Below are 11,197 nucleotides of genomic sequence, written 5' to 3' on the forward strand. Positions count from 1 at the left end.
CTTGTAGGTTCCAGGAGCTTCCAGCAGCCCCCCTTGGCTCAATCTGGATGGTGAGAGAGAAACATATGGTGATGTGCAGGTGTGTCTGTGGGATATGTGGGTCCTGGAAAAAGATGGGCTTGAGCTCTGAGTCATGTGGTGACAAAATTCCCTTCCCTTTTAGAAGTTAAGCCACAAGGGTATTTGCAGTCAAAATAAATAAATAAATGTATGAATGAATGAATGAAGGGGGAAAATAGTTTGGCTGAGTGGAGTGGACAAATTTTGTGTCTGACTTCATCTCTCAACATTGAACTCAGGGTTTTCAGTTTCAAGAGAGCCCCGGTGAGAAGGTAAATCTGTAGATAAGCAAGTGAGCCCACAGGACACAAGAGAACAGTTTACAGTTTTCTACACCTGCTGGGGAACCGGTTTTCAGGAAAAAAAAAAAAAGAAGAAGAAGAAGAAGAAGGAAGAGGGAAGAAAAAAAACCCCATTGGGAACGGGTGGGCGTTGGTGGTGTTTTTCTCAAGGTCTGTGATGGAAAATAGCCAAAAACCTGTGTATAAAAGTATGTCTTGGAACACGGGATTTTTGTTTTCCAAGAACTTGCACTCGGCTAGCTTCTCAGCACCTTCTCCGACAGAGTACCTCACTGTCAGAGTGAACATTTTGTGCTTCCACCAGTTGCACTTTCTGCTCGGAAGGAGATGGCGGGTTTTCCCAGCTTCCTTCCTGCTGGCTTTCTCCCCAGTCTTCTCCTTCTCCAGGTGTCCACGTGGTGCTCCCCAGGTCAGTGTTCTCTCTCATACTTTTTATTTGTAGGTGTGTTTTCAGTGGTTCTTCTCATATAATGGGTCCATCAGTCCCAACTCTGCATCTTCTCAAAGCAGTTATTTCTGGGGAAACTGTGGCTGTGTCTGCTGCTAACAGAAGGCTTGAAGGGTCAGGCGAAGGGTGGGAGTGATCTCCTTCACATCAACACATCTTACTCCTTTGAGCAGACCTCGCAAAACTCATAGCTATAATATTTATCTAAGTCTTTATTGCATACGACTGATTTTAGCCTGTTTAAATTTGATGTAACTGTTTGTTAAAACATACTTTTAGGGCTTCCCTGGTGGCACAGTGGTTGAGAGTCAGCCTGCCAATGCAGGGGATATGGGTTCGTGCCCCGGTCCGGAAGATCCCACATGCCGTGGAGTGGCTGGGCCCGTGAGCCATGGCCGCTGAGCCTGTGCATCTGGAGCCTCTGAGAGGCCTGCGTACCGCAAAAAACAAAACAAAAAAACATAAAAACTCCCATACTTTGTAATGTTTTCACTGTCAAGAAAACCCAAGTCTGAGTACAAAGAATTTGGACTCAGGATCCCTGAGCTCTATCTGCTTATGATCTTGGACAACGCATTTATTCTTTCTGGGACATAAGTCCTTTCTTCATAAAATAAAAGGGCCCCTCAAGATGAAGTTTTCAGACTCCAGGTTCGAAGAGAACCAGCTATGAAGTCACAATAATGACATTTTCTGTTATTGTCTCTTTAATTTGAGGTCAAAAAATAACACAAATAAGAGAGAAATACGTTTGGGTCCCTACATAAAGAATGCAGGTGGGTCTACCATCTCATCCTGCCCCCCACCCCCATTCATTCCCCCAATTTGTCTCTAATTTTCATGCAGTGTCTGGGTTTTCCGTGAAGGGACCAGCTCAGCCCATCATGGTCCTGCTAGGGGCAGATGCCAGTCTGCCCTGCCAGCTGTCTCCTGAGCAGAGTGCAGCCCACATGCAGATCCGGTGGTACCGAGCCCAGCTCCCCTCCACAGTGCTTGTGTACCAGAATGGACAGGAACAAGGAGGGGAGCAAATGCTGGAGTACCGTGGCAGGGCAGAGTTGGTGGGGGACTCCATTGGTAAAGGCGTTGTGGCCCTGCTGATCCAACACATCCGCGCCTCTGATGATGGCCAATATCGGTGCCATTTTAAGGATGGTCACATCTCCCAAGAAGCCATTGTGGAGCTGCGTGTGATAGGTAAGTTAACTGAGCACAGAACGTATGTATCATGGTGTAAAACAAAGGGAAGGGTGAGAACATATGGATTCCTAACTTGGCATTTCTCGTGATCTTCCACATGTTGATATAATATTTTGCCTTGTAGAATGTCAATTTCCTAAACTGTACAGTGAGGATAAGACTACATACTCTGTTTTTAAACAGTAAAGGAGGCAATCCTTCTGAAGATATATTGGTATCCAAAAGATGACAAAAATTAATTAACTAGTGTTAATTCAGATAGGTACTGAGGCCTTCAAATATTTTTGACCCAATCAGGAGAGAGAGAAAACTTGTAGAATTAAACTCCTTTCTTCTAACTTTCATTGTCCCTGTTCTTTTTTCTTCTTGGAATGATCCCAAAGCTCTCTCAGTCCAAGTAAAGTGCAAAAGCATTAAGTTGATTTAAAAACTGAATCACAGGTAAGCCTAACATTGGCCATGAGCAGTTTTGAATTTTCATCTTCAGTTTGCTCATCAGCCTAGTGAAAGGCAGTTACACCTTCAGCCTCAGGGACTCCTGAGTCCCGAGGACCACCTGAGAGGCCTGCGTACCGCAAAAAACAAAACAAAAAAACATAAAAACTCCCATACTTTGTAATGTTTTCACTGTCAAGAAAACCCAAGTCTGAGTACAAAGAATTTGGACTCAGGATCCCTGAGCTCTATCTGCTTATGATCTTGGACAACGCATTTATTCTTTCTGGGACATAAGTCCTTTCTTCATAAAATAAAAGGGCCCCTCAAGATGAAGTTTTCAGACTCCAGGTTCGAAGAGAACCAGCTATGAAGTCACAATAATGACATTTTCTGTTATTGTCTCTTTAATTTGAGGTCAAAAAATAACACAAATAAGAGAGAAATACGTTTGGGTCCCTACATAAAGAATGCAGGTGGGTCTACCATCTCATCCTGCCCCCCACCCCCATTCATTCCCCCAATTTGTCTCTAATTTTCATGCAGTGTCTGGGTTTTCCGTGAAGGGACCAGCTCAGCCCATCATGGTCCTGCTAGGGGCAGATGCCAGTCTGCCCTGCCAGCTGTCTCCTGAGCAGAGTGCAGCCCACATGCAGATCCGGTGGTACCGAGCCCAGCTCCCCTCCACAGTGCTTGTGTACCAGAATGGACAGGAACAAGGAGGGGAGCAAATGCTGGAGTACCGTGGCAGGGCAGAGTTGGTGGGGGACTCCATTGGTAAAGGCGTTGTGGCCCTGCTGATCCAACACATCCGCGCCTCTGATGATGGCCAATATCGGTGCCATTTTAAGGATGGTCACATCTCCCAAGAAGCCATTGTGGAGCTGCGTGTGATAGGTAAGTTAACTGAGCACAGAACGTATGTATCATGGTGTAAAACAAAGGGAAGGGTGAGAACATATGGATTCCTAACTTGGCATTTCTCGTGATCTTCCACATGTTGATATAATATTTTGCCTTGTAGAATGTCAATTTCCTAAACTGTACAGTGAGGATAAGACTACATACTCTGTTTTTAAACAGTAAAGGAGGCAATCCTTCTGAAGATATATTGGTATCCAAAAGATGACAAAAATTAATTAACTAGTGTTAATTCAGATAGGTACTGAGGCCTTCAAATATTTTTGACCCAATCAGGAGAGAGAGAAAACTTGTAGAATTAAACTCCTTTCTTCTAACTTTCATTGTCCCTGTTCTTTTTTCTTCTTGGAATGATCCCAAAGCTCTCTCAGTCCAAGTAAAGTGCAAAAGCATTAAGTTGATTTAAAAACTGAATCACAGGTAAGCCTAACATTGGCCATGAGCAGTTTTGAATTTTCATCTTCAGTTTGCTCATCAGCCTAGTGAAAGGCAGTTACACCTTCAGCCTCAGGGACTCCTGAGTCCCGAGGACCACAGCCCTCAGGCACATGTCTTCTCTCCTCAGGCTTGGGTTCTGCCCCTCACGTTTACATGATGGGGCATGAGGATCGCGGGATCCGAGTTCTGTGCTCCTCAGGTGGCTGGTTCCCAAAACCCAGGGTGCAGTGGAGCGACATGGTGGGAGTGAAGCTACCATCCCTCTCTGAGTCTCAGACCCAAGATGGAGATGGGCTTTTCCATGTGGAGGCATCGCTTGTGGTCACAGACAGCTCTCTGGACAATGTGACCTGCTCCATCCAGAACCCCTTCTTTGGCCAGGAGAAAGTGTCATCCATCTTCCTCCCAGGTCAGTAAGGCACAAACCCCAAGGCAGAGTTGGGTGCGTTAAGGGCAAGTAGGAGTGAAGGAAGGCTGAAGGGAGCCTTGGAGAGAGGGAAGGGCTTCCTCCAGGTCAGTCTCTCACTGTGTCGCCACATGCCTGTGTCAGAACCCTTCTTCCCCAGGACATCTCCGTGGAAGACAGCCCTGGCTGGGACACTCCCTTTGCTGGTGCTTCTCCTCATCGGGATCAGCTACACTGGCTGGAGAGAACATAAAGCCAAAGAGAGAGAAGTAAAGAAAAGGCAGGAAGAATCTCATGACACAGAGGAGATGAAGAGAGAAAAAGAAGTGGCACTTAGAGTCAAAAGTAAATCAGGGCAGCAGGTCAAATCAGAGGTTCATGGAAAAGCTGCAGATACAGGTTGTGTAGGGTGGATGGGGAAATAAAAGATTACTGAAGTATCCCAAGGAAAACGCAGGCTACCAATAATTCTATAGAGCTGGGAGTCCTATGGAAAGGAGAAAATCATGTGGGAAGTTAGGAGCTCTGTGGGCAGTGGTCACGAAGCCTCCAAATTGCGGCTCAACCCACACCATGCCTTTTCACACCACTGTGCCTCAACCTGTTTCTCTTTGTGGAATTGTCTTCCTTTATCTTCTCTTCCTTTATGTCCTTCAAGAATAGGCTTTAGAAACACCTAAGAAATCTTAAGCTCCCATGAAGCATGGGCTCTCCTTCCTGTGTGACCCCATGATACTTCCCATGTAACTTTTCTTAGCACCTGTCCTTTTACGTTTGACAAATATGTTTGCTAATCTTCCTCACCTACTTAACTATGGGACCCTTAAGAGAAGGTCAAATTGAATTCATTTAGCTACTCACCAAACTTAGGAGCAGCTAAAACCCAGTTTGATGGATTTTATATCTCCTCCTCTTCCAGTGGACCTCAAGGCAGATCTTGGTGAGTCTTGTTTCTTCTCATGCCCTGTGTAGAAGTTGTTCCCCTTCTCACACCTGTTCTGGGTCTCTCATTGAATGTTGTTTCTTTCAGAAAGGCGAAAGGCATTATACAATGAAGGTAAGAGACTCTGTCATGTCAATTGATGTCCTGATGACCAACAAGTTCTCAGCTCCCTATCCTTAGAGGAAAAGACTAAAGGATTGAATGAGGATTAGTGGAAGAGAAATAAGGGGAAGGGAGAAAAATTCAAGGCCCCAAATTAATGTCTCATCTTGTCTTACCTCTATTTGTTCTGTTTTAGATTGGAAGAAGGCCTTGCTATATCCTGGTACGTAACTCTATGGACCTAGTCTTGCCAAGTGCCTCTGGTATTCTGAGCATAATAAGCAGATTCATAAACACACACACACACACACACACACACACACACACATGAAAGTTGAGAAAATTTATTTGGTATCACTCTATAGTATTTTGTATTTGGAGGCTCAAATAACCAATTGTCTTCCAGAGCTAATGATGAAGGAGAAGTAACTGCTGCCTGGTCAGTTCCACCACATGGCTAGGGTAGGACTCGGCAAGAATTGTTAGCTCATCCACTATGAAGAAGGAAGGGGCAGAACTCAGAGTGATTTTGATGAATAAAGAGAGATTTGGGAACAATAAAGAATACATTATATCAGCATTTCTATTCTACAAATAAAGTTTAAAAGAGCAGAAAATGTATTATATTTTATATTTGGAAAAATATATTAACTATGATTTCACTTATTTTACTTATTTGAAATAAAAAAGTAAAATTCAATATATAGGGAGAAGGTTTATGTGTAAAAAAGTTGAAAAACAACTTTTAAAAATATTTGAATATCATTTGCAAAAATATGTTTACCTGGTGGTGGGGAAATTGGTTATATTTATACCTTCTAAAATTTGTCCATGTATTCTGTGGGTTTATAACTTGTGTGTGTGTGTGTGTGTGTGTGTGTGTAATATAGAGTTGGACCTCAAAAGCACACCAGGTCATTTCTTGAATATGTGTCTGTGCAATTTTTATATGCCAGACATTGTGCTAGATGTTGGTGGTACAAACTACTATACTCTGACCCTGTGAAACAAAGTCCATTGGGGGAAGTAAGCCAGGAACCAGGCAACTACACACAGCCTGATAAGTGCTTTGATAAGAGGAGGTCCTCCCACGGATTAAAGTTGATTAAGCAGTTTCTGTTGAGTTTTCTTTCATGAGATACTGAAAAATATTCCCATGTTTCTAAAGGAGTGAGCAAAGTACTAAGAATGACTTTTGACTTTTAGTTCCAACTCTACCAATTACAGCTGAGAAATCAGGTTCTTTTCTCTTTTTTGAGCTCAGTGTCCTTATCTCTAAGACAAAAAGACTGGAATACATGAGCTCAGATGTCCTCCTTGACTCATATATTCATAGATTCTATGCATCTGAGTGCTACACTACTGACAGGAGTGCAGTTTAGTGAGAGACCGCAGTGTTGCTCCAATCGAGAATTATGGATATGTCCTTATCTGCCTATTGTCCCAAGACTTTATGAGAATACCCAATCTTTAAATAAAATCACAAGTCCTGTCATAAGAGAAGTGGCCACAGGCAGAAGCAGATGCAATTCTATTTCTCATGAGGAATCTGTCCCTGGAGAAAAATATAAGCAATCTGATTACAATCTGGGTCAAACTAATAATGGCCTATTTAAATGCCTTAGTCATAAGCTTAAACTCTACTCTGAGGAGATCACAGGCTAGAAAAACTATAAATAAAATAGAATAGAATAAAATTAGGTTAAATTTAAAAATACAGTTTATAGCTCTCATAGTCAGTGAGGAGGTCCATAAAGGTCTTGAGAGCATAGTAGAGGGGCATGTAGAGCATTAGATCATGCTCCAGGGGTCTCCAAACCTGGCTCAGACTGGAGAATATGCCCCAGCTTTGGGCTGAAATATGTGATAGTTTCTAGTGTGAGACAGAGCGCAGAAAGCATACTATTTGTCCTGTAGTTTCTGGATACTACCAGAGTTGGAGAGGTTTAGAGGAGGTGGAGAATGTTGACAAGAGAAGGTGATGAGTCAGGGAAGGAAGCATCTTACCTCCTTTTCATTCCCTGGGTATGCTTCCGTCCCAGTTTCAACTTGTATTTCTCTTTTTCAGACTGGAGGAAGGAACAGTTCCAACCTGGTAAGTTGTTCTTTATCTTTTTGGCTCCCTTCCAACCTGCCCTCTGAGACCCTGCTTTTCTTTCCTAACATCATCTCCTCGCTGAAAAGACAGAGGCACTATTGTTCTGGTAAAGAGAGGGAAGAAACATCGAAATCATTAAATATTAGCCGGAAGTGAAAATTGCTGCTAGGCTTAGCTACTCTGGTCGTGATTCCATTTTCAATATATTGGCACAGCTTCCTCGTCTATGGGGTCCACTTAGTTCTAAAACAGAAATTAAGATAGCCCCTCAGCTGAGGAGACCCCAAACTAAGTAAGAAGCGCTCAAAATAGCAATTCAGCTGTTCTTTGTAGAGAGGTCAGCTCACTTGGAGCCTGTTACTAATTGAGGAACATAGGTCTAATTTGCAGAGGACACGGAAAGAACACCATTCTCCAATAAACACTTCAAGTCACCTGCTCACCCTGGCATTCTGCCAAGACACTGACCTATATAACTGCATAGATAGGATAAGATAAGTAGCCTAGAACTCAAGATGGGAGCACATCAGCCGCCTCCCAGCACCACCTCCCCCAACACACATGTTCAGAGGAGATGCATTCTATCCCTACTCCTTACACATTTGCTCTGTTTTGTTAAGGTTTCCCCTGTAACAAAACAGTTACAGGGGAAACAGTTTCCTGAAATATACAATGTTGGCCTTTTCCTTTCCTTTTTTTTTTCTTCCAGCTCTTGTGACTCTAAATCATGAAAACTTTCATCAGAACAATTCTGACCCAGAGAGAGAAGAGAACATCAGAGACGAAACACGGGTATTATTATGTAATAAGCAAGGAGACTGCAACCTTATCAAACTTGGTCAGAAAGAATTCATTTCAGGGAGACATTACTGGGAGGTGGACATTGAGGACACTGATGAATGGACTCTAGGCATTTATGAGAAGCCCACAGAGAGGAGTGAGTTACCCAGCCATCTACAAAAGAAGTTCAGCGTCTTAGAGAAGAAGGGACGTGAATACAGGGCTCTCACCTGTTCTCCCCCAGACATTTTCCTGGAAGAGCCTCTCCTGATAGAAAAGTGTCCACGAAAGATTGTGATTTTCTTGGATTATGAGGATAGTGACGTTTCTTTCTATAACATGGCTGACAGAACCCACATCTTCTCTTTCTCCCAGGCCAACTTCTCTGGGTCACTCTATCCTTACTTCAAACTTAAATCCATGGAGCTCTCCCCATCTGTACAATATTAAGTGACTTAGAAGAAGAACCGATAAACCATGAAGATAGTAGCCCATTCTCTGTAAGCCCTAGGACCACTGATTATGAGGCCTCTTGGCTTAAGGCTCCATGAAACTTCATGACCAAATTTTCTAACCACATCAGGCAGTGTTTCTCAAACAATCTGCAGAGAATAATCTTTTTTTTTCTTTTGGTTATTGTTGTAAATATTTCTTGCATTATATATCACAGACATACTTTTCTGAATAAATTACTGGAAATAATGAAGTGAGTTAAATACAGACATACAAGTGGTAATTTTATTATTAGATAAAATATAACTAATATTTTTTGTTAATTTTCTCTAAAGTTTTGTAATACTATATTTCTGTATTCATTTCATAAAGAACTAGTAAGAAACGTTTTATAAATATGCACTGATCTGAGGATCACACTTTAGTAGCACTGCTCAAGGAATAAAAATACACTTCCTCACATTTCTCAACACTGAATAAAACTGACAAAAGAGTTCTATTTTCAAATGTTGAAGGAGAAAAGTTAAACTGTAATTTGATAACAAGATAAACTATATCTTAAATGCAAGGATAATTTGAGAAAGAAAAAAATAAATATCAATCACAATCCAATTCTAACTAATGTGATGATGTGAACATGATGGAGGTCTGGGAAAACAAGAATCAACTGAGAAAAAATTGGGGTATTTATCCTATTGAATGATGAGAGAGAAAGGTGATTGCTTTGCTTAAGATATTAATAAGGAGAATGACTACTTCGTATTCTGGGGAATTCTATGTGTGTTCACCAGCAAAGGTAAGGAAAGGCCTTTCTTCTCCCCCCAGTCAAAACTATCTATTAGGTTAAAATGAAATGATTAGAGGAAACAGTAACTAATACTTAAACAAGGGTGAGAAGAAAATATCATCCTACCACCCAGACTAGAAAACCTTGAAAATGCAGTGGACACTGTGTAGAGTACCCACAAAAGTCTTTCCCTAGTAATGGGGAATAATTAGCACTAGACTAAATATTGATCCAATATTGTTGAACAAATGTAAAAGCAAGATTCTAATGGACCAAATTGTTTACAAGTATCTTAAATTCATTCCAGAGAAAAGCTCAACAGGATAAAAAATTCACACTGTCTGACATTCAATCAAAAATTACCAGGCAAGGAAAGAAGCAAGAAAATACAACATATAATGAACAGAAAATCAATACGTTAAAATTGACATGGAACTGGTACAGGTATTCATATTTATAGACATGTTAAAACAGAAGTTATAACTGTATTCCAAATAGTTTTAAATATGTTCAAACAAATCACTAGAGATATACATTTAAAAGAAAGACCCAAATTGAACTTCTAGAAATGAAAAGTACAATGTGTGAGATGAAAATTTCACTGGATATGATTAACGGTAGATTAGTCATTGCATAAAAAAAATGGTTAGTGAACTTGAAGACATTCATTCAAACTATCTAAAATGAAATGTACAGAAAAAATAATTTAAAAAATGAAGAGTATCACTGATTTGATGGAAAACTTTAAAGGGCCTAAAACAAAAGTAATTAGAGACCTTGAAGAGAGAGGTGTGTGGACAGAAAAAAGATTTGAGAAAATGAGAGTCTAAAATATATTCTAAATTTGATCATTATAAACTCAAGATCCAAATATCACTCTTAGGGCAATTCCCTGGTTGTCCAGTGGTTAGGACTCCGCGGTCTCACTGCAGGGTGCCCGGGTTCGACTTCTGGTTGTGAGAATAAGATCCCACAAGCCACACAGCAAAAAAAAAAAAAGAAAGAAAGAAAAAAAAATCACTCTTAGTCTGTTCAGACTACTATAACAAAAACCGCCATAGACTCAGTGGTTTGTAAACAGTGTAAATTTATTTCTCACAGTTCTAGAGGCTAGGAGTTCATCCCATTAAGGTGAAAAGGAATTAAAATTTTACAATCTCACAACCACATGCTGAAACATTGTTACATTTTAAAATATATGGAAAATATTTATGGTCATCAATTAAGGCCTCATAAAAACTGCAGAGTCTAGATAATGTATTTATTAAATATAAGAATTCTTTCAATTCCTTAAGTTGAAGTTGAACATGCATCTCTTTAAGCTGAATATATTCAGAAGTATCCTTTTACAGTGACAGATATTACCTGTGCCTTATGCACCTGGAAGGACTACAGAGCAGCTCCTAGCACATGAAAAAACTTCCTGAAGTCTACATCATTTATAGACTCAAAGCCTGTTATACAGAAAATACATAAAGTATGCACACACAAATCCCCACTCACACACACTATTAGAGATAATAAAGAAATTCAGCAAACTTTAAGATTAACACACAAAATTCAGTTGCATTTCTACACACTAGCAATGAACAATCCAAAGATAAAATTAAGAAAAAGTTTTATTTATAGCAGCATCAAAATAATAAAATACTTAGGAATAAATATAATCAATGAAGTGTAAGATTACAAATTGAAAATTACAAAGACAGATAAATGGAAAGATATTCTGTGTGCATGGATTGAAAAACTTAATATTTTTAAGATGATAATACTATCCAAAGTGACCTACAGATTCAATGCAATCTTTGTCAAAATGCCAAACAC

The 11,197-nt window shown here is 40.5% G+C and overlaps 1 protein-coding gene across 1 annotated transcript; it reads left to right on the plus strand.

Moving 5' to 3' along the window:
* The first annotated feature begins 689 nt into the window (after positions 1–689).
* On the plus strand, positions 690–8,583 carry LOC103086561 (butyrophilin-like protein 1). The gene is made up of 9 exons (XM_007459593.1): positions 690–771; positions 1,657–2,007; positions 3,932–4,213; positions 4,355–4,555; positions 5,130–5,150; positions 5,241–5,267; positions 5,452–5,478; positions 7,324–7,350; positions 8,063–8,583. The coding sequence occupies exons 1-9, from the start codon at positions 690–692 to the stop codon at positions 8,581–8,583; spliced, it is 1,539 nt and encodes a 512-aa protein (XP_007459655.1).
* The last annotated feature ends 2,614 nt before the right edge of the window (positions 8,584–11,197 follow it).

This window comes from Lipotes vexillifer, unplaced genomic scaffold, assembly GCF_000442215.2.
Source record: "Lipotes vexillifer unplaced genomic scaffold, Lipotes_vexillifer_v1.1 scaffold862, whole genome shotgun sequence".
Taxonomy (NCBI): Eukaryota; Metazoa; Chordata; class Mammalia; order Artiodactyla; family Lipotidae; genus Lipotes; species Lipotes vexillifer.